The 25,412-nt window shown below is 34.5% G+C and overlaps 1 protein-coding gene across 2 annotated transcripts; it reads right to left on the bottom strand.

Moving 5' to 3' along the window:
• Positions 1-1,321: 1,321 nt before the first annotated feature.
• On the bottom strand, positions 1,322-20,276 carry LOC127866715 (uncharacterized). Of its 2 annotated transcripts, none has more exons than XM_052407462.1 (2): positions 20,034-20,276; positions 1,322-16,419 (listed from the first exon to the last, which is right to left on the bottom strand). In XM_052407462.1, exon 2 carries the CDS (start codon positions 16,402-16,404, stop codon positions 13,579-13,581), a length of 2,826 nt encoding a protein of 941 aa, XP_052263422.1. In that variant the 5' UTR covers positions 16,405-16,419; positions 20,034-20,276; the 3' UTR covers positions 1,322-13,578. The 2 variants fall into 2 exon arrangements, with proteins under 2 accessions (XP_052263422.1, XP_052263423.1); XM_052407463.1 differs by lacking the exon at positions 20,034-20,276 and adding an exon at positions 18,974-19,086.
• Positions 20,277-25,412: the final 5,136 nt, after the last annotated feature.

Here is a 25,412-nt window from a genome sequence, read left to right as displayed (position 1 = left end):
CAATAGGGATCATCTGCCAGTCATGATCAATGTACCTATGAAGTTTTATAATCCTAGCCATAAGAGTTCTTGAGTTATCATCCGGAAACCATTTTACTATTTCGGGTCACCGTGACCTTGACCTTTGACCTAGTGACCTGAAAATCAATAGGGGTCATCTGCGAGTCATGATCAATCTACCTATTAAGTTTCATGATCCTAGGCATAAGCGTTCTTGAGTTATCATCCGGAAACCATTTTACTATTTCGGGTCACCATGACCTTGACCTTTGACCTAGTGACCTCAAAATCAATAGGGGTCATCTGCAAGTCATGATCAATGTACCTATGAAGTTTCATGATCGTAGCCATTAGCGTTCTTGAGTTATCATCCGGAAACCATTTTACTATTTTAGGTCACCGTAACCTTGACCTTTGATTTAGTGATCTGAAAATCAATAGGGGTCAACTGCGAGTCATGATCAATCTACCTATCAAGTTTCATGATCTTAGGCATAAGCGTACTTGAGTTATCATCCGGAAACCATTTTACTATTTCGGGTCACCGTGACCTTGAGCTTTGACCTAGTGACCTGAAAATCAATAGGGGTCATCCGAGAGTCATGATCAATGTACCTATGCAGTTTCATGATCCTAGGCATAAGCGTTCTTGAGTTATCATCCGGAAACCATTTTACTATTTCGGGTCACCGTGACCTTGACCTTTGACCTAGTGACCTCTGAAAATCAATCGGGGTCATCGGCAAGTCATGATCAATCTACCTATCAAGTTTCATGATCCTAGGCCTAAGCGTTCTTGAGTTATCATCCGGAAACCATTTTACTATTTCGGATCACTGTGACCTTGACCTTTGACCTAGTGACCTGAAAATCAATAGGGGTCATCTGCGAGTCATGATTAATCTACCTATCAAGTTTCATGATCCTAGGCCTAAGCGTTCTTGAGTTATTATCCGGAAACCATTTTACTATTTCGGGTCACTGTGACCTTGACCTTTGACCTAGTGACCTCAAAATTAATAGGGGTCATCTGCAAATCATGATCAATGTACCTATGAAGTTTCATGCTCCTAGGCCCAAGCGTTCTTGAGTTATCATCCGGAAACCACCTGGTGGACGGACCGACCGACCGACAGACAGACCGACAGACCGACATGTGCAAAGCAATATACCCCCTCTTCTTCGAAGGGGGGCATAAAAACATTTTCCTTTGCAATTTATGTTTATATATTGTTTAATACTTCTATGACTTAAACTGAAACCATATGTTAATGTGTGCATTAATTACACAGCATCAAATATTCATTAATATACACATAAATAGAATATTCAATTTAAAACACATATATTCAAAATTGAATAATTTACCTACAACATATATGAGTGACCGTTTACTGTTAGTATAATCGTGAACAGTATCAAGTTGACACAAACATGGGTAATGTACGTTTTAAATAATCCATGAATACAACAACAACAACAACAACAACAACATTTATTTCGGCAATTAAGCTACAAATAAGCTTCTAGCCTACAATTAGATAAAGCAAATGGTAATTCTTCAGGTAAAGATTGCTGTGATTGTTAGTTGAATACAGAGGAAGAAAGATATTAGTAATACAGGTCAAAGATCGTGAATGCAATGTTAGTGCTTGATGGTCATTAAATATTTATTTGTTAACATAAACATAATATACCGAAATCGCTTTTTGGTATATTAAGAAAACTATTTAGAATATATAAATATTACAATAGTGCATGCTTTTGGCATAATGAGAAAAACTATTTTTACTATCGATATAGTAAAACCAATATTTCACATATACAATGCAGTATTAATGGTACCAATATTTCACATATACAGCATAGTATAAATGGTACATGTTATCGATGAAAAATGTTGACTAATGTGCATATATATACATTAACATAGTAAAACTAGTATATCACATACACTCTCAACAAATAAAATGATGTATGTTATCGATGCGAAAAGTTGAATAATGTACATATATACAGACAATTAGTTAAGTCAATTAGTAATTCAATTTTCATTGACGTTTGAAGCAATGATAATTATTTATTTTTTTGTCAGAAAGTTACATGCTTACGAGTTCTTCTCTTAGTCTACTTGCATCGTAAATATATTTTGCAATTTGAAGAAGTTCACATTTATTTGTAGTTGACATGAGCGATTTAAATTTGGTTAATGTTGGCCATCTACAGTAATATAATTTGAAGTATTTTCTTCTTAGATGTGAGTATAGTGGGCATGTTAACATGAAGTGATATTCGTTTTCTATTAAATTTGTACAACATATTTTGCATTTTCGTTCTGCTCTCTCTATATTATAGTAACGTCCTTGTTCAATTTCTAGATTTTGCGATGATAGTCTGAATTTACTTAGTGCTATTCTATATTTATTTTGTTTGATTATGTGCAAATACGGTTCAAATTCAAATTTGGTTTTAAACATACAATATGTGCTAAGTCTGCCAGATTGATTAATGTTACTTAACCAATTTTGTTTAAATTGATCTAATATTCTAATTTTTATGCTCTCTAATGATATAGTAATACGTTCTTGATTAATCCATAAATTTGTTAACCCTAATTGTTCTAACATTTCTTTTATTTGTGACGCCCAATTGTTTTTGTTATAATTGATTCCGTTGTCGGCGTCGTTTTTCAATAGGAGATAAACTTGTTTTAGAATACTATTTTCATTTAAATTTAAGATTTTTATCCAATATCGGAACATAATAATTTTTCTGTGTTCATGCATCGGGATCCTACCTAGTTCTCCGTATAATCCTACAAGATTGGTTGATGTTTTTACACACAATAATTTGCGTAAAAATTTTGAATGTATTAGTTCTATGTCTTTTGCCATATGATTACCCCAAACTTCAGCAGAATAATTGAGAATTGGGGATATTAATACATCAAATAATTTGAGTTTCTCTTTTAATTTAAATTCATATTGATTGAACACGGAAAATAATTTATGCATAGCTTTTGATGCGTGTTCTGAGATGTTCTTTTGAGTTCTGTTCCAGTTTCCGTTTTTAAAGAAATTGACCCCTAAGTATTTAAAGGAATTGACAATTTCGAGCTTTTCGTTGTTTAAGAAGAAATCTATATTCGTATATCTGGTGCTTCTTTCAAATATCATGATTTTTGTTTTTAAGGTGTTTATCTTTAATTTCCATGTATTGCAGTATATTTCAATGTCCTTTAGCATAGATTGTAACGCGGCGGGTGAAGTCGCAAATAAAACTTGATCGTCTGCATAGAGTATTAGAAATAACTTTATTTCATTGATGGAAAATACAAAAGTCATTATAAAATCGAGTTTAAAAATGGTACACAATAAGATATTAACACACACATGCAATCATATAGAAAAACGTTAGAGGGTAATTATTATAACATTTGAAGAACAGAGAATACAAAAACCATGGTAAATTTGTTGACCCCCCCCCCCCCCCCCAAAGTCAGACTTCCCTAAAGCTAAAAAAAGCGTCAGACATTTGGTTCGACAACCTTTTCAAATTAACCGAATACAAATGAATGTATCAGACTAATATTACCGTATGCATATACTTATGTTAACAGTGGCGTCTTTTTTTGCGATGTTTTAATTCAAATGTGTTTTTGTTTGTTGTTTTTATTCATAGATAATTTAACAATATGTTGGTATATTATTATGATTATTATACTGGTTATTTAAATTAATATCATATACTGTCTGACTATACAAATAGTAAAAACTAATTCCATTTTTAAATGTTCACTTAATACTCTTATGCTGTATAAATAACATAGTTGTCATTTGTGTTGAGATTTATTAAGGCTGTGATAAAAACCCTACATTTTTAATTGCATACGTTATAAAGGTGACTTAAATGAAATAACGTTGTCATGTGTAATACGCCCAGGTGATGTCAAACTGTCACATCCTTTGGATATCTTCAAATACGAAACAAATTATTTTGGACGTGCATTCGATTGCTCAGATATAAGTTTGTTTTCGTCAGTAACATATAGGATATATTATTCAAAAAGCTGTCGGACGGTCGTGCTAATTCTTTGTTAAATGAATATAAGACCCACTCAAGGTCTGTAGGTCTTGGCCGTCGGACCAACGGTTATCGGGAAGTCTAGAAAGTAATCTTGAGCTGTGACCTCTAGTTATCCCTATGTTTATTTACAAATAATGATACCAACACGAGCTGTCTCCATAGGATTACATATACCCCCCCCCCCCCGATAAACGCTTTTATAGAAATTATGAGCATTTTTCGAAACCTAAACGCATTTTTCGAAACCTAAACGCGGACCCTAAGTTCAATGTCAAGGTAAAAGGGGTCAAAATTTGTGTGCGTATGGAAAGGCCTTGTCCATATACACATGCATTCCAAATATGAATGTTACATCTGAAGCGACATAGAAGTTATGAGCATTTTCGAAACCTAAACGCAAGGTGTGACGGACAGACAGACGGACGGACAGACGGACGATCAGACGGACGGACAGTGCGTTCACTATATGCCCTCCTTCGGGGGCATAAAAAATTCATTTATTATATAGCACAATCACAATCGTATACATTTAGCACATGGCACACTAAAACCGCTTGCACAATAAACACATACTTACGTTTTAATGGAAACACAATACCATATGATAACAAAACATATAAAGCTAATTTTATCCAATAAATTATCGGAAACATAACATATTCAACATCGTATCGATCACACTTCCATGGTCAACCTACAACACATGATCATTAATTATGCATAAGAATTAACATTAATTGTTAATGTACACATGCACATGCAAATATGTCAATAATATGTCGTATACTGAAATAATTTAAAAGACATTACATAAGTCATGAAAAAAATAGTGCACACATGAATGTGAACAAACAATAGGACCCAATAATATAAATAAAATCCGCATTAATAAATATTATTTCGCTACATATAAAAATGCACACTTAAAAGCATTTCCATTGTTGTAAAAGGCATAGGGGTGTAGGAAATTTTAAAATAAGTGATTACTACTCGTACTTGAATAAAACATACTCATGTACACACCTACATTTCTAGTAATGATATCTTTACAATTAAAACATTATCTGCTCCGAGATACATGTTACAATACCATTAATTATACACGTATCCTGTTCAGTTTGGGTCATGTTGACATCTGCTCTAAAAGTGTAGGTTATTGAACTGTATTTTGTTTATATACAGGTATTAATGCAGGTGTAAATACTTTTCATTTGTAAAGTGATATAAAAGGCCTCTGCGCTGTTGGGGAAATCCTCACTATAACACGCATATGAAGATATGTTTAAACGACACTTTAATCATTTGGTTCTGCAACAAACAGGAGTACGTGTTAGTATCGGCATAGTATTAAGAATAACTTGGTCGTGATGTATTTCGTTGGACTAAATAACATATATTGTTTGGTACCTTTACGGCGATATTTAGGGCCGATTTGAGGGCCAAATTGGGCCTCATTTCCCAGCTCAAAAGGTGTATATTCTTCCCCTATACAAACCTAAAGTTCGCCTCTATCAGTAAGCTTTATTTTGAAACAAAGATGACTTAAATTGGAATAAAACGACTATGTCATAAGAATGGTTGTCAATAATCCCAGCAATTTTCAGCAACTTAAGTTGACAGAAACTTATTTAGCATTTGTATCTAACATTTTGATTAATGTTTTATAACAAAATAGACCGTAATACCGCAAATCTGAAAACGTATGTTCATAAAATTTCCCATCCAAAGGGCCCGCTACTTTTATGCCAAAGATGAAAAAAAACACTCATCAATCGCTTTCTTTTATATTTTATATAACTTTTTTGTTCAAATACATGTGTTGTTTTTTTTATTGAGAAAATGAAATGTTGATATTATCGTAAACACACACTTAAACGTTAATATCTGTCTTAATAAATTTGTGAAGTTTCATTTATACATAATACCAATAAATCTATAAATAAAACACGTCACAATTAAAAACTATTTCTAAGACAGTAAAATCAAAGCATATCCAAAAATCCAACAACATACAATTTAAAGCGAGAGCATACGATTTTGTCAAATATTGATTAATTTATATAAAATGTGTAAAACGTATTAAACATATATTTCAATATAAATTAGAATTTAAGTTAAGAAGAACATGTTTCGAAAAATGCCAAATAAGCCAAATATTTAATTCTGAAGTCGAAAATGTCTGTACAGTCGAATTCGCAAGCATGTCAATTATGCATGTACGATGTGAATGTAAATTTAGTTTTACGGTTCATTTAAAATTCCTGCAACGATATCTATTCATACGTCACACGGACACTAACTAAAAAGAGGAATGCTTCGGTTATTGTAGGAAAATATGTACGAAATATCTTCGTCACAATTGGCTCGGGCGCTAATTTGTCTTTGCTGCATTTTATGAAATTCGTCTTCAAAGTATAATTGTTCTTGCCTATTTTGTGTTATTGCGACATATTTTATCATGTATCACAATTAAACACATATACAAAATCGTATAATCTCGCTGTAAGGAGAACAAAATGAAACTGCTCATGCATAAAGATTATGAACATTGTATACATATAATCAAACTATATAAAACAATCAAAGAAGCAGTATATATATCCGCTTATTATTCGTTTGCCACCAGAATGTTCATGTTTATCTTTACAACAAGTTAGGTTTATTGGATATATGCAAGTTTTACAATACAAGTGCATAGTGACTGGTAAGCATTTGATGACAATTAGACAGTTAACAAGCAAAAACACTTTAATGACTCCACTTATTTACACAACGTCCCGATATAAGGATAAACAGTCATGTTGTGTTCTAGCATTCTTTAACATACTGATTACTTTCACACATTATATAAGGATGTCAAAATAATACACATACCATCGATTTCGTAATACATTCATAAAAGATACAGGCACACACAATTAACAACAAAATTCATTGATTTAAACATAACAAGCACAAAACAACTAAATGATAATGTTAAATCATACCATTAAATTATAGCATAAAGGCTTATATTAAACGCAAAATACCTGCAAGAAGCAAATATACATCAACACATGCTGGCGAGGAACAAATATGTACAATGTAAACGTAGAAATATTGGTGTTCGTTTTACATAATTTTTTACAAAAATAGTCCAAATTAAATTCACACCTGCGATGCACAAACTAATAATAATCTGCATTCAATATATTTCGCGATAGAACAACCCAAACTTCAGTCAACAACTTGTCCCTTGCAGTTCACGCGATTTGTAATATTTAAGTGTCGAAAGTAAATATCATCGTTCGTGGTCATATTACTCAATTAAACAATTATAAAACACATTATTAATTAACTTTATAATATAAGACCAGAATGTGTTCAAAATGTTCGCCCCATACAAGTTGAGTATCGCCAATAAAGCTCGAAACTCACCTTATACGAGAAAAAGGTGGCCGACATGGAAAAACACGGCCAATACGGAAATAGGTCGGCCAATACGAGATTCAGCCAATCAGAAACCAGGAAAAACTCGGCCTTATATCAATGAGCGAGTTCAGCTGACTTACTAGGGTAAACTCGATCAACTAGAGTTACAGCAAAACGAGAAGAGTTTTAACTATTTTGACGTCACATGACCTTTTGACCCAACTAGAGTTCGACCCACGTGCGAGGCAGGGTTGCTGTAGGTAAAAGATCCAAAATGGCGTCAGAAGGGAATAACCTGTAAGTTGAATGTGTGGAATTTTATTATTTCGCGTTATCGATTATAGTTAACCTTGTCGAAATAGATAATATACCATAGAAAGTACTAAGATTAGTTATGATTATCAATTAAATGTTCCGTTTGGATGATTTTTGGCCGAATTATGAATCCGGGTCCGTTCGCCCTAATTTTAGTTCACCCTTATTCACATTCGCACTAAATCCTGTTCGCCCTGGGTACGTTCGCCATAAATGTTATTATGAAAGCAGGGAAGCAATAACTATAACGAAAATCGTGATCACGTCAACAGTTTATTGTTAAATTCATATTTTTTTTATAAATATATAATATATATATACATGCATTTAAATAATAGAAAGATGTACATAAAACAAATCAAAGGAGTTAGAAACTTTATCCATAAAGGTAATACAATGGCTAAATAATAAAAAATATACACCTATATAGTATAGTCTATATACTATATAGGGGTTTATTTTTTATAATTAAGCCTCCAAATTGCAAGAAATGCACACATTATCCATGTTTGGAATAATAGAACCAGATATTTTAGCTCCATTTTATTAACTGGGATAATTAACAGCTTGGTTTCTTTGAAAATATCACACAAAAAAGTGTTACCGAAACATAGAAGACGGCGCTCTTTAACTTGTAGCTAAGCGTGTTTGTAACAAAGGCCAGTAATTTTCACTAATTGCTTATTATATTAATTAATTACGGTACAAACTTGATTACAGGTGTGAAAATAAATTGCTTATACCCCAATATGCATATGATAGTATGAGCGAACTGACCCAGGGCGAATGTGTATCTAGGGCGAACGGACCCGATACCCCGAATTATGGCTCTGTAATGGTTGTTTTGGGGTAAATTTAGTTCAGACTAGTTCTCCCTTTGTAATTATGTTTGAAATACAATTTATAGGCATGATCACCGCCAAGTGTAGTTGCGCATATATTATTGTTTGATGTTTGGTAGATCCATGATTGGGTGCCCGGCTACCTCAGTTGTTAGGGCTATGATTAGTCCTACATGGTGACACTACTTTTTATTTTAGTAATATTTAAAGCAAACAATTTATCCCATATTAAAAGTATCTCTAAATTCTATGCACGTTTTATAAATAAGACTAGGCTATGATCTATTGTCTTCCGGCTAGTGGGTTTGGGATTAGGGGCATGTGTAGTCCATGATACATGTATATTATTAGTTTAAAAAAAATTGACTTGTTTTGTCTTGTGTCTCTTTCAGAGTAAGGGTGAATGTGAAAAGCCAGTCTGGTGAAGACAATATTGTTCTGATAGATAGGGCAATAGCTGAATGGATGATATCAGATGAATGTGGTAAGTTTAATCACGGCCTAGATATGTAATCTACATCAGTGGTTTAATACAAGATATTAAACAAATGTATGACTGAGGCTGAGTCACGCAATTTAAATCTTTTGGCAATACGCTTCTTGTGGAAATGTATCAAATTATTAAATATTGACCTGCGATCTTTGTGTAGAGTCCATTCTTTCTGTAATATATACATGTACCAGTCTCAATCACAAATTTGCCTTTTTTCCTATAAAAATTTACTTCATAACACAGATGTTTTGATCTTAGATATTTGGTAAGTAGGTTCCTTGAGTGATCTTTCTTCATTGGGCATGGTGTAGAAAACCATGCCCAATGACCTACTCTGAACTGGTTCTGTGCATTAATCAGTTTAACCACAGGTGCACCACTCTCGACCAAGGTGACATTTCTATTGGTACCCTGATAATCTAGTGACCGTGCAAGTTTGAAATTTCCGGGGCACTATATCTGGATGTTAGAAACAGCATATTCAGGATGTTAAACAGTCTGCCATGGGAGACTCATTTATAATTTGCATACAGTTGTCCGCTGACCAGTGGCGTGGGGGTGTTAAAGGGGCCTTTTCACAGATTTTGGCATTTTTTAACTTATTCATTAAATGCTTTATATCGATAAATGTAAACATTGGATCGTAAAAGCCATCAGTAAAAAATCAAGAACAAAATTAAAAAAAGGAAAAGAACATTGCCCGGACCGGGTTTCGAACCAGTGACCTCTGGAGTCCTGCCAGAGTCCTGAAGTAAAAACGCTTTAGCCTACTGAGCTATTCCGCCAAGTACGCTTACTTGTTGTATTTTATACCTTATATAAGCAATCTTCGTAGTTTCACAAAATTTAACGACAAAAACAGAACTCTCCAAATTATTCAATCGTTTCGCGTTGCAACGCTTTATAATTTTTTGGTTTTAAAATCGTCAAAAGATGCATATAATGGCTATATTAGACCATGGTAAATGTTCAGTATTACTGTTTCCTCACAAATATCATAACTAAAACGAAAATTTGCGAATCTGAAACAACTTTTTTCAATTTTGTCAATTTACCAAAGCGTGAAAAGATCCCTTTAAACATGGTCAGAAGATGGCTGAACAACCCATGGGTTGAAAGTGGCTTAACCATAAACTGGTAACGTTTGTCTTGATGTTTTAACAACATTGACTGAATGCATTTTTTTGCGCATCAATTGATTTGAGCTATTTTTGTTATGATACAATGCATATTTTTCATTTTACAGATCCTGCGTCTAGACAGGCCATTATCGATGCTGCGTGTAACAACAACAACAACAAAGTGTCCCATGTTCCTGTGAATGCTTCATCTCCAACCAATCAATGCATGGAAGACGGTCCAGACAAATCATGCCAAGGCACATCTGAGGATAATAACAACTTATTGTATAACTGTGAGATTTTCAAAGATATTGGAGAAAAGAATTTAGATTTCTTACTCTGCAACTCCTGTGTAGCAACTGTTTGCTTTGACCATTATTCAGACTCTAGCAGAGAAAACAATGAATCAAAATCTGATTATTCATGTTCTGGTGTCTGTTCTTTTCATTTATTTGATGTTCACGAAAACTTAACAAGAATATCTCCAACAATATCAGTACCTCCAGAACTTTTTAGTAACATCTTAGCGCAGAAGTTAAAAACTATTGTTATTTCAGATTCACAATTGGACAGAGAGTGAAGAAAAGCTTCTCAAAAATCTTAGAGGCACTTTGGACATCGAGTTCACACAGTCAAGAAACCATGATGTCCGTTGGGAAGAAATAGTATCTAAAATGAATGAAAACAACGTTAAAGTTACAAAACTACAAGTGATGAACAAATGGAAGAACATGAGAAGAAAATATAAAGAAGTAAAAGACAATACTTTGAAAACTGGTTCCCAACCCATCAATTGGAAGCACTTAGATGCCTTTGACGAATTATTCGGTCACAAACAGTCAACAAGACCAACCGTTACCATTGATTCAAGAAAAACAATTCAACCTGTTGAAATTGAAAAGGAGAAGTGTCAGGAAAACAGCAATGACATTACTGTTAGTTCAGATTTGCCTGGTCCGTCGAAACGTAAAAGAAACTGAAAAACATCTCACAAAGATAAGCTCCTAAAGCACATTGAGAAACTTGATGAACGACAACAGGAGGCATTGAAGAAAGTAGAGGATCGTCATATTGCAAAAATGGAAAGAATGGACAAACTATTAACAATATTTGAGCGCGCTGTTGAAAAAATGCCTGAAAATAAGAAATAAAAATGTAAGAAATAAAAGAGCCATTAATCTCCTGATATGTAATTTAAGGACTTGAAAGTGGTATGTTTTAAAGTAAAAATGTCCCATGAAAGACATTGGAAAGGCAGCAATATTTTTATGTTAAATGCATCAACATTACCATGATTGCATAAAAATACCATGTTTATAATGTATTTACATTAGAGTACTTGTATGTGCTATTCTAAATTTGAAAAATCCTGTTAGGTCAATTGTGCCATTGACATTGTTTGTTCAACTTAATTTTACAATTTTGATAGTCTTTCCATTTTTATCTTTAATTGTAGTCTGTTGATACATATTGATACAGTAATATTCAATCCGAAATAGCTCTTTATCAGCTCTGTATTAAATGATTGTGCCAAAAATGTATTATGTGTACAAAGGAGAATTACTAAAACTTGTCACGGTTGTTTAAATGGCATTACATAACAGTTTAATTTACAAGGCAGTACGTACCAATAACGTTTACACTAAAGTTAAGAAGTTCTTAATTTTGATGTACGCTTCGAACAGTGGGCTACACCACACCGTCTCTCTGATGTACGAAGGCGGACGTCATATTGGAACTACCTTTCAAAACAAGATGGCAGCCCCCACTGTTCAAACCCCACGTAAAGAAGAACAATTAAAATGTGTTTTGTAGCTCGTCTGTTTCAAGATTACATTCATTAAACAATAATAAGTGTACATCTGAATTCCCACGACATAATTACAAACTTGTTAACATTTAAAGATGCCAATATTGACATTAAAAACTATATTTTCGGTGTAATATCTTTCGCTTAGATGCGTTAGACATATCCTTCCACCAAATACACCCGAGAGACGATGGGTTCCCGATTGGGCCTTAAATGAGAATCTAAAATTTCGACAATTTTGAAGTTGTATGCTTAGTTTTGGGGCAAAAGTTTAAATCTTTAAAAATATAACATTGCAGTTTACGTAAAGCACTCAGCACCTAATATATTAAGCTCCCTTTTTCGAAAATAACAATAGTGCAGTGTAACCACAACAGTAAGGTTCACTTTTTCAGCATATATACATAAAAATCAACTTTGAATATTTTCAAGCTACAATGAGCGCCGAAAGCAAAACTAATTCGAAATCATGGAGAATTAACACATTACAAATGCAATTCCTAATTACAATACGTAAGTTTTCAATCCTTATTGTCTTTCTGAGTTGTATTAAAAACAACGGTAGTGGATCCAGTGTGGCTGAAATGTTATTCAGGTAAATTTTGCATAATTTCGTGACCAGTCAAATTGTGTTCCTGCATCATGTAATGTCTTGAAAGCATCTTTCGTCATATACTAAGTTTAAATGCTATTGTTCCTATGCTTTATCAGTAATATCGCCTTCATAGTACACTATTAATGAAATAATAATTATTCTGAAATTAAATGCATGGAACATTTGTTTCCTCTTGCAACAATATTCAATTTTCGTTTTAAATTAACAAGATATCTCTTAAAAGGTATTTTGGTGTACATACCATTTTCAAAGCATTTTGCATGGGAATATACACAGGGGGAAAAAGTTGTATAGAACAGAAATTTTGCTACTTTTCAAAACTTCATTTAATAGCAAAAACCTGTAATTCAAAAGTGAAATGCAAACGTTTCTTGCTGAATAATATTATAAAATTAATTAATAAAATTGTCATTAATTAGTTGAATTCATTTTGGCTTTGTTATTGAGCTTCCGACAGTCGTATTGTCCTGCGGCCTCAGGCCAATACGGCCGTCTTCAGCTCAATAACAAAGCGAATATGAATTCAACTAATTAATAACATTATATCATAACATGTTCATTTTCTTACTCTGTATTTTATTAAATACTCATTGTAAAAAGACAAAGGGTGGGCGAGTACGAACTTTGGCGACGTGTGAGCTCCTGATGTGTATATTTTTGCATTTATTTAAGAATTTACTATTTAAACACTTACTTGAGAGCGTACTAGCCCTCTAGCGTCTTACACCATACGTAATCCATTAACAAACAATGTATTGTCAGTGAGCCAGTAATGTATACATGCAATTCGATACTACAAACACGCCGTCAACTTAAACTCCTAGTAACACATAGTTTTCACATGAAAATACAACATAGAACATTCCTAATGTTCACTATTCTCGCTAAGTCTTTTTTGAATCAAAGGTAACTGGGGTTATTTCATCATTTGAGAAATTCAGACGCGCAGCGTGTATTGCCCTGTTGAGACGTTGCCGAGTTGCCTTCTTCCCTTCTTTTTTCTTCCACATTACCATATACCTGAAAACGAATGTACGACGGTCCTTTCGTCCGTCACAGTCTTCATACAGTTTGTTCATTTCGGCATCTTTTAAATCAAGTTGAATACCCAACAACCAGAATTCTTTATCAATGAACTTGGCAACCCGCAATAGATCACTTTCCTCTGCTGGTTCATTCAAACCATCGTCATTATCTAGGCGGTCCAATTGCTCTTTATACCAGTAGCTCATTACCTCTTCCCTTCCAACTGCATGGCACTTCAAACAGTCTTTACAAGTTAATTCACGATTATACATGAAGTCAGCTAACCTGAACAGGCCTACATTGTACAAAGAATCTTTTTTTATTTTTGGGCATTGAATGTACTCTTCAAATCCTGTAGGTGTCCTGGGCTTCTCCAGTGTTTGACCGACAAAATTATGCAAACTTTCTCTGAGTTTGATTCGAACTTCTTCACACAACTTGAACTCGAGTTCAAGTGTACATTCTTTGGAACAAGAAGATATTCTTGCATAAATTATGTGATCTTTGTACCAGATTGTCAAAAAGCTTGTTTTACCCATTTCAAACACGGCAAGTCCATTGAACAACAGGTACTGTCCATTTTCTTTGCTGATGCACCAAGTGCGAATACATACAGCAACAAGTCTGTGGAAAAACGATGGTGGCATGAAATTGTCAACAAATACAAAACATAAAACTGGTGTTTTCTCGCGATGTTCCGGCGCAGTAAATTGGGCTATTGGAGGTGGCGGGTTCTTCAGTCGACATGGCACAATATGGAATTCTAAAAATGTGGGATTCAAATATCCAGCTGCATCAGATTGTTCATTGGTGCCCTCTGCATCCTCAAATTTTAAGGGCTTAGCCATAACATCAAGGTACTCCATGTACTCCAAAATATGGTCTCTATTTTTGTTAACATCTTTTGGACTACTGTCCATAATTTCATTGAAAACTTCTGGTTTGAGAATAGCAAGATCTTCATATGTTCTCCAATATTCTGACAGTTTTGGGTTTTTATTTCTTTTATGCGTGATAAAACACTTGAATACCTCAATGATCCATTGAGGAGCAAGAACAACCAAATGTTTTAGATGTTCTGTGTCGAAATACAGGATATTGCCATGCCTGTGCTGAATTTTCAAAAACAGGGAAAGTTCTTTTTCATATAGTGGGCACATATGGGACTGATTTGCCTCATTAATTGCTTCCATATTAATTACTTGTTCTCCGCTGTCTCTTAGTCTGTCAATAGACTGTTCCATCTGGATCCATCTAACAGGATATATTTCACCCCAATAATCTTGCCCTTTTGCCAAACATTTAATTTCCTTTCGTATTTCATCAAAAACAGAATCCTTCGGAGATAAATTATTCGCAAGAAATTTCTTGTAATGAATATGTTGTACGATCGATGATCGTTCAAATGGTCTAAGTGCAAGTTCAAAGTACTTGTCTTTCTGAATCTCTTTGTCATCGTCTGTCCCTTTCATTTCGTCTTTACGTGTACCGACTAAAATAACGGTCGGATTGATTTCGCTTGACATGGATTTATATCCGCTGTACATGTGGATTGCATTCAGCCAAAACTTAAATACATCTAAATAGGTACATTCCTGATTCAATCCACACCATGTTCCACTAAGTTCTTCTTCTTTAACATTTTCATTCAAACCCTTTGTCATGTCCATTAGAACAAGGTATATAGACCTCTTATTTAGGAAAAACTGGTGAGTAGAATAGTAAAGCGTCTGTCCTGCAAAATCCCAAACTGATACAGTAGTGTTTGTTTTTTGTTCCACAGGGACGGGTGGTTGGACATTTTCATCCCCGTTGAAATCCTGTATATCGTGAACCAGAGGCAAATACTCTTTTATCCCTGCATCATCTTTATGTTTTTCAACATGTCGACTTATTGTTTCCAAAGGAACTAGTTTTTCTTCAGTTATCACATTGTCGACTTCAATTTCTTTTTCCTCGGGCACGTCTATGGTATTCGGTGTAGTCAAAGGCACATCTATTTCCTTACTTTCTAATGCTTCCTTAAAAGCCGTTATATACCTTTCCTTATATTTTGCTGATTTGTGTTCTTTATCTAAACGCCAATCCCCATTTTTCATTAGTTGACATCTGCGCAGGTCAATACCTTCGGTGCTGACGGGAATTACATTTTCATCCCTTAAATCTTTGATCAGATTGTTAACAAGGGACGTTTTTCCCACACCAAACATGCCAACGACCATAAGGCGGATATTTTTCACGCTTTCGGAGCCATCTTTAAGAGCTTTGGCAAAAATTTCAGCAGACTGGGCATCAAGCTGTTTAAGATCACTCGGAAACTGATCTATCATCTCGTCCGCTGTCGAAGCGATATTCACATTGTAAACACTTTTCAAAACATATCTAGTGACATTTGTATGATTCCACATCAAAAGTAGGATGTTAATTACATCTTTGGTCTTACTGACTGAAAACGGGTCCGTAAACCCCAGACTGTCAACAAACTCTCTCGTCTTCTCTGTCAAAACCAGATAATCCCTTTCTTCCTTAAGTGACTCATATGCTATTGTCTCAACTATTAATTTTAATTGTTTAGACTGATCTTCATTATTTGTAATCTCCTTTGCCACTGCCTGTAAAACGCGAGCACTTTCAAGCGCTTCAGGATCAATACCATCAGTTGAAATTTCTTCTTGGTCACCCATTTTAACAATAATGTCCTGAAATATTTGAAGAACGTTAGGACGACTTGTTGATATCATATACAGAGATATTTAAGTTGCGGGCTTTGTGGTTCAAGAGTTATCTTGTGCATTCTGTATGAAAACTGTTTCCTGAGCTTTGATTAGTTTTATTACAGGGGCATTATTTAAACAAGGGCTGTTTGTAAAACATGCATGCCCCCATATGGGCTCTCAGTTGTAGTGACAGCCATTGTGTGAATATGTTTTTTGTCACTGTGACCTTGACCTAAGCTTTCTTGAGTTATCATCGGGAAACCATTTTACTATTTCGGGTCACTGTGACCTTAACCTTTGACCTAGTGACCTGAAAATCAATAGGGGTCATCTGCCAGTCATGATCAATGTACCTATCAAGTTTCATAATCCTAGGCATAAGCGTTCTTGAGTTATCATCCGGAAACCATTTTACTATTTCGGGTCACCGTGACCTTGACCTTTGACCTAGTGACCTCAAAATCGATAGGGGTCATCTGCGAGTCATGATCAATCTACCTATCAAGTTTCATGATTCTATGCATAAGCATTTTTGAGTTTTTACCCAGAAACCATTTTACTATTTTGGGTCACCTTGACCTTTGACCTAGTGACCTGAAAATCAATAGGGGTCATCTGCCAGTCATGATCAATGTACCTATGAAGTTTCATGATGCTAGGCATAAGCGTTCTTGAGTTATCATCTGAAAACCATTTTACTATTTCCGATCACCATGACCTTGACCTTTGACCTAGTGACCTCAAAATCAATAGGGGTCATCTGCCAGTCATGATCAATGTACCTATGAAGTTTCATGATCCTAGGCATAAGCGTTCTTGAGTTATCATCCGGAAACCATTTTACTATTTCCAGTCACCGTGACCTTGACCTTTTACCTAGTGACCTGAAAATCAATAGGGGTGATCTGCAAGTCATGATCAATCTACCTATCAAGTTTCATGATCCTAGGCATAAGCGTTCTTGAGTTATCATCCGGAAACCATTTTACTATTTCGGGTCAGCGTGACCTTGACCTTTGACCTTGTGACCTGAAAATCAATAGGGGTCATCTGCGAGTCAAGATCAATCTACCTATCAAGTTTCATGATCCTAGGCATAAGCGTTCTTGAGTTATCATCCGGAAACCATTTTCTATTTCGGGTCACCGTGACCTTGACCTTTGACCTAGTGACCTGAAAATCAATAGGGGTCATCTGCGAGTCATGATAAATCTACCTATCAAGTTTCATGATCCTAGGCCTAAGCGTTCTTGAGTTATCATCCGGAAACCATTTTACTATTTCGGGTCACCGTGACCTTGACCTTTGACCTAGTGACCTCATAATCAATAGGGGTCATCGGCGAGTCATGATCAATGTACCTATGAAGTTTCATGATCCTAGGCCCAAGCGTTCTTGAGTTATCATCCAGAAACCACCTGGTGGACGGACCAACCGACCGACAGACAGACCGACATGTGCAAAGCAATATACCCCCTCTTCTTCGAAGGGGGGCATAAATATGTACCCATCTTCGGCAAGCCATTCAAAACAATTAATATCATTACTGCTGCAATAAGAAAACATTTGCCTTGCCATGAATAGTTTCAATGTTTTTCCAATACCCTAAGTTCTATCATAATAATCATGCAGTGCTCCAGCTAGGCCTAAATCGAAGGGCGCCGCGCCCTGCCCTCCCGAACCTCCGCCCTGCCCCCCCGAACCTCCGCCCTGCCCCCCCCCCCCTCAAAAAAAAAAAAAAAAAACTTTTTTTTTTTTTTTTTTTTTTTTTACATATGATAATTCATAAATCTCTTATTACATTGTAATTAGTTTAATCCTCATTGTAGACATTATATTTGAATGGTTTAATAATAATGGGAATAATACAATTATTTATAACATATAAATTAACATGCAATAGAAAGCATTCCAGAAACACCCGCGCGCTCGAACGTGCCCTTTTCACAAAATACTGCGCGTCGAAAGTGCCCTTTTCACAAAATACTGCGCGTCGAAAGTGCCCTTTTCACAAAAAAGCCACCCTGCCCTTTTCAAATTCTAGCTGGAGCACTGCGCATAATGATGTTAGCTTATAATGGTTATTTCAAAACAAGTCAATGATCTACGTATTAAAATCTCAATATTATTGTGTGTAGTACGTAGATACGACTGTAAATTATTGTTATTGCATGTTGTAATCTCGACTCGATCACCATATCTTAACCATGGTTCAAACTCAATAATAACCTGAAACAATTCGGTCAGTTTGTTTCTCCAGGCGAGTTATCTTTTACGATACTCATAAAGCTAGATAATAATGTATAACAGTCGACGTTGAAAGAAACTTCGTCATAAAGTTTAAAAATCCAATTTGTGTTCATATTTTTTATGCCCCGACAATCTCTGAAAACGACAACAACAACATATTCTTACAGGTGATTCAATGTTTTATCAGCGTTTAACAAGTCGTGCTATAAAACGTTTAAATAACTTGAAATATATGCAATTAAAATGCCTACAATTTACGCCACCAATGGTGCAGATACCTGAAAACATCTGGTTTATTCCATGTATGTCTTGCCGATCAATAATCAGTGTAGCGATTAATTAAACCCTTTATATTAACGAATTGGGTTTCATTATTTCCCTGTGTACTTTCCATTTCAAAAAAGAAATTGAGTTGAATTAATTTCAGGGCTACACCACACGAAACACCAACGAAACATTACTAAAGGCAGAGTCGTGATACACAATACAATTCAATTCGTATGATGAAGAAAAGTTTTCACTGTCTGTTTAAAACTGAAAACTGGATGCGAAACTTTTGTCTTCGAAAGACACAAGCAGATGTGATGTTTGGAATTTGTTATGATTCACCACAAATCGATTCGACTCAGTTTAATGATTTGTCACATGTTGGTAACAATTTGCCACAAGTGTTGATAATAAATAATATGTATCTTAAATTGTTTTGATAAAGAAACTTTTAAAGAAATATAAGTAATAGATAATGCCTCTAGAGTGTTAAAAGGACCTTTCTACTGATGTTGGCATGTATTGAAGTTTGTCATTTAATGCTTTATATTGATAAATGTAAACATTGGATCTAAAAAGCTCCAGTATAAAACAAGAATAAAATTAAGGACAAAAAAAAGTAACCCACAATTGGGCTCGAACCACTGACCCCTGGAGTTCAAGGCTATCTCCAAGACCAATCGGCCATTAGTAATCAGACTGAGTAAAGTATTCTATACTTTATATAAGCAATCCTCCTTGTATCACAAAGTTGTATCACAAAATATAACTACAACAACAAAAATTTCCAAATACAAGTAATTCAATTGTTTCGCGTTACAACGCTTTTATTATTTTCAGGTTTCTTCTTAAAAAAAAGATAGTTCGACTGTGTATATAGATATTGTCTATATGATTATCTATATGCATAGTAGAACTGTCTTTTTTTAAGAAGACGTTTTGTCGGAAGATTTGTATTGATTAAGTATGGTGTATGCATTATACTAAACAACGGGTAACTAAAAAATAATAATAAATAAACATTGCCATCGAGCGCCTGTGTAAAGGCCTACAATTTACGCCAGCATACGTGCATATACCTGAATACGTTTGTTTTATTCCATTTGACGATCAATAATCACGTACTCTATATACTAAAATTGCAGTGTAGCGATTAATAAAACCATTTATATTGGCAATTTTGGTAATTTCTTTCCTGTGCACTTTCGATTTCGAAAGAGGAAGTGAGTCGAATTAATGTCAAGGCTACACCACACGAAACACCAACACAACATAACTTAATTTAAAGTCGTGAAACACAATACAACTGTATTCGTATAATCAAGCAAAGTTTACACTCTTTGTTAAGTACTGAAAACTCAATTCGAAACTTGGGTCTTCAAAAGACACAAGCGGATGTGATGGTCGGAATTTGTAACGCTTTGCCACATATCGATTCGCCTCAGTTTAATGACGATTCGTCATAAGTTGGTAACAATTTGCCACGTTCGTTTACTTATAAGAATATATGTATAAATTGTTTTGCTATAGAAACTTTGAAATATATATTAAAAGTCACATATCAACTTTGATTTACATAATAAGGATAAAGGTTGCACTTGTACATTTATGCCATTATATGGGAAACCACTGAATTATTTACGAATGCTTTCGATTGATTGTGCATTTAAAGCTGAATGTGGTATCATATAACTTATTGACAATTATTATTGTGTAACGTGGATTTAACCATGAAATTAACATGTATCAAGTCACCTTAGCCTTTGATTACACTGGGCCATAAAAGTGTACCGCGTACAAAAAATCATACAAAAAAAAAACGTTAATAAAAAGCCGAAAAGTACAATACAGAATGTAAAATCGCAAAAGAAGAGTTCAACGATGGTAAAACAGTTTTAAAAGATATAGCAAATCACTGAAGACCAACTTTTATTTAACATAGAACAAACAGAATAGCATTCGTCGAAAAGGCTTAGCGTCGACACATTGTTAATGGTAGTCTGTCAACAGACTGATAATTTTCTTTTCTTTTCTTATTCCACAACTACTTCTTGAGATGTATTGCAATATAATATCAAAGCACCTTTTCCCTTCTAGCTGAATTATCATTTTAAGCAGATAAGAAAACGTAACTCTGTTTAGTATAAGTACAGTTCAAGAAGTAGGAGAGAGTTATCTCTATAAAAATGATAATGCAGGGCTGTAAACAAGTTTTGCAAAACAACACAACAACAACAACAACAACAAACCATGCATTATTGATACAATATGCTCGATCACATTAATAATTTGTATATCGGTGACATACAAGATATCCGCGCCACTACGCCCAATTACACGTTTGAAAATACAACCCCTAATTGAGCAAATGATACACCTGTCCACACATCATAATGGAAAATCAAGCGGAACTGATAATATAACAACTGACATAACGAAAAGTGCATATACATGTAATGGTATACAAATGCATCTAAAACGAATCTTAAATGTCATATTTGAAAAAGGTGAGTACACGGAAAGTCGGGAAACACCTCAATCAAGCAGAAAATGATCGAGGTATAAACATCAATTTTATCATATACTTGTTCGATAATATCAAATATAGCTTGTGCATGTAAGTTATTTATTTGGATACATACTGCCGGTCTGCACAAACGTTTGACAGGAAACCCTAACTTGATTTTGTTATAAAATGAAGAGATTCCATCACACGATTTTCGTTATCTCCACATACATTAGAACCCCTTTATACCATCTCTAGCGAAGAAGTAAAGTTTTTTTATATCAATGTTAAAGAAATCAAACATCAGATTTGAAATTTGTGCCATATTTACATATTAAATGATGTGACAATTGAATCATTCATTTTATATGTATTTCTGTCGCTTTTATTAAATTCCATCAGTGCAATCACATAACTGTAGATATTGTATAATATGTAAATACTACAATATATGTGGCGAAAAGTAGACAAATAATGTGTAGACAAGCATTTCCTCCGTCCTGATGGAAATAGACTTAAAAACCATTCGATGTGAACAGTTATGTCTCTCTATAACCTAGTTTAAATGAAAAAATGCATTTTTTCGGGGTTTCTAGCATATTAATAAACATCAATCAGCGCCAACAAACAATCATACAAACACATAGTTGTTATCTTCATGGACCAATGACGAATCGCCTTCAAACTATAGCGAATTGTTGTTTGGCGGATCATTATAGTGGCGAATCGTTATTATACCGACGGTCTCAACTCAATAGCACCGACAAAAATGAATTTCAAGCTCTTGTAATCGGGTCAAATGTGTCCTCACACGACGTTTAGTATGCACAAAGTCTTATATTCGAGTTTGATTTCATGCATTCGGCAATGAAGTGGATTTCTCGGTTATCACTTGGCCTGAATAAACGGTGGTCTGATACGATTATTGCTTGTTTGCTCGTCCGACACGTATGGTCTGACACAAACTTCTCACATATTTTTGTACAAATACCTTTTCCTTAATATGTACTCGTGGGCCAATAACTGATTCAATTTATTTATAACTACACGTAATATAGAGACATTATGATCTTAGACTAGAACAACATGGTTAACGTTGTAAACAACAAATTAGGTATAGACAGGCTTTCTACTGCTTCTCCACAAAAAAGTAGGGCAAAAGTAGGGCAAGATTTTAGCAAAAAGTAGGGCAAATTAGGGATTTTTACTGTTAAAAAGTAGGGCTAAATAAGAAAATTATTACCATTTTTTCAGCTGGAATTACCGTTAAATTGATACATATCCTAGTCCATCTGATGCTGTGAGAATGCCTTGTTCTGCCCATCCTTGAAATACAGGCACCTGAAATTTTTATTTCTCATTGAACATCAATTTACACAATGAAATACAATAATGAACATGACATTCAAAACATACACTGTTAATCTTATAAAGCAAAGTACAAAAGCCCTTAGTATTAACCCTTTCCTCCATGAATATGTACCACAATACACCCACTATGAATATATAAGTATTCTTGCACTAGTACTAAAACAAAGAATTTTCTCATCACAGGCAATAGTGAAGAATTATATTTTTATTATAATTGTATAAGCAAACCAAGGTCTATTCCGTTTGCAAAGGTGTTAAAATAAGTATACATGGAGTAAAGGGTTAAGTACAAATGTAAAATTAGTCTCAAAGCATAAATGTTAGTAAGTGTAAGAGCTAAACAGATACTACATAAGCATGAGTATTGGCATGTACCATTGTGTGTTGTATCCATGATCATAAGCAGTTAAAAAACATAATTGATTGCAAGGTTACATTTATGCAAAAAGTATGCAAAAAAATAACACAAGCTCAGCATTTAATATATACATAAAAAGCAATCTACAACACAATGAGGTGGGATAGGATATGCACGCTTCAATACACTGGCCAAACATTTAAGTAATATACTCAGTTAGTTATAGGCCTACAATATCTACATGAACCATATTATATGCCCCAGATACTGCATCTTTGTGTTTCTGGCCCTGGGCATGGTTCAGTGTTTGTGTTGCACCAGTATTCCCACACTGTATAGTTTTCTTACAAAGTAAACAGTAACCAGCAAAGTCAGAGGAAGAGTCCTTTTCACAACAAGTATTTAGTTGATGTCCATTAAAAGTCTGTTTTCCAAAGTCAGGAAGCGACTAGCGTGCAGGAAAACTAATGCATCTAATACCTGTTAAGACAGTTAGCTAAATAAACATGCACAAGCAGATAAGCTACAAGATGCTAGTGTACTGATGTCAACAATATTTGTTCGCAAGTTGATATTTTTGCTATTAATAGCATGATCAGCTGTTCGCTAATTAACTCAATAAGAAACATACTGGATTAATCAGAAAACCAACCATGATCTTCTGCAAAAATCACAAAACAATCAGTTCCCTAAATCATCCACATTAAAGTCACTTGAAATAATATTGACAAGTACACTAAGCACCTGCAACAATGATTAAGAGTGGTAATGAGTAATTTTTATGTTAGTGAAACTGTCTAGCTATAGTACTAAAATGTATGGATCTTAGTTGTTAGTATATCACTGCTGCAACATAGTATTGACACAAAGCAAATCAAGGCTGGTCAAAGCAGTTGGTAAATGCAGTGTCTTATATCAAACTACAAATGCCACGGTGTTAATCAAATTTTAATCAATTTATTAATTTTAAAGTAGATGTGTGTCCATAGGACACAGATGCCCCTACAATTGGCCCTGTCACAAAGATTCATATCGTTCTAAATTAGGGGTCATAACTCCACAGATATCTGATACACTTGCATCAAAATACTCAGGTATACAAGTTCACATGCTGACAACTATTTACAGAAAGATGGCTCTAGCAGTTATACTTTTGAGTTCTGCGCGACACAAACTTTGGGCTATGGACAGCCAGATGGATGGACAGACAAACAATGGCAAATCACCCCCTCCCTTTTTTGTGGGGTCATACAAAATTATTTATGATTATTATGACACTTAGGAAAAGCAAGCTTTACATATAAACTAACATGTATTTTGTAAGAAAGGAAAGCAGCATCTGCAATTTCGAATTCAACCCATAAGGTTTAAAACACAGCATGGCATTTGTGGGTTCCCTCAGCTAGTAGCATCATTGTGAAAAAAAGAAACTCGGCAGTGTAAAGTTTAGATGAAGCATGCATATTTTTCACCTCTATTTCAAGAAGCACATATGTTATTATTAAAAAGAACATACATGTATTTTCACAGTGTAAAAAGAAATTATCTTACCTAAAGACAAGTATGTCTGTACTGACTAGCCAAGGAGCCATGGTGCTTTCAAGGATGGACATCACAAGGTGATCCCCAAAACACATCTGAACTGATTCATAATGAATCGAAATTCTGCAAAATATCTAAGAAGAAACATGTAAGCCTTCATTTTACATTTTATTTATTTTACTTGCAAAATGAAAAAGTAGGGATAATAGGGCTATTTTTTAAAAAAGTAGGGAAAAGTAGGGTTAAGAATAAAAAGTAGGGAAAAGTAGGAAAAAGTAGGAAAAGTAGGGACCAGTAGAAAGCCTGTATAGAGCGATTGCGCCAGTCCATTTCTGATAACATATCCACGGTTTCAGTCCATTTCTGATAACATATCCACGGTTTCCTTCCCGTGCACAAATGTGTTAGATTGCAGTTTTTGTTATGGTCTCTTTAGACCAACTCCATTTTAAAACACAAGGTAGTACATTCTTTCTTAACCATGTATTACTTCAAAATAAAGTGTAACCCAAGCTTTGCAGGTGTGGTCATTTTTTTAGAGAAATGTGCCCTTACCTAAGAAGGGCGTGGTTTGCGCTGGTTTGTTAAAAAAAAGACAACTATTTTCCTTAGCGATTCTGTCGATATCGTTTCTTTCCTAAGCTATATGGCCATACAGAAACTGTACACGTTTGATTAAGA

The sequence above is a fragment of the Dreissena polymorpha genome, chromosome 2 (assembly GCF_020536995.1).
Source record: "Dreissena polymorpha isolate Duluth1 chromosome 2, UMN_Dpol_1.0, whole genome shotgun sequence".
Lineage (NCBI taxonomy): Eukaryota > Metazoa > Mollusca > Bivalvia > Myida > Dreissenidae > Dreissena > Dreissena polymorpha.
The sequence above is the reverse complement of the archived record's forward strand: the minus strand, read 5'-3'. Positions and strand labels throughout refer to the sequence as shown.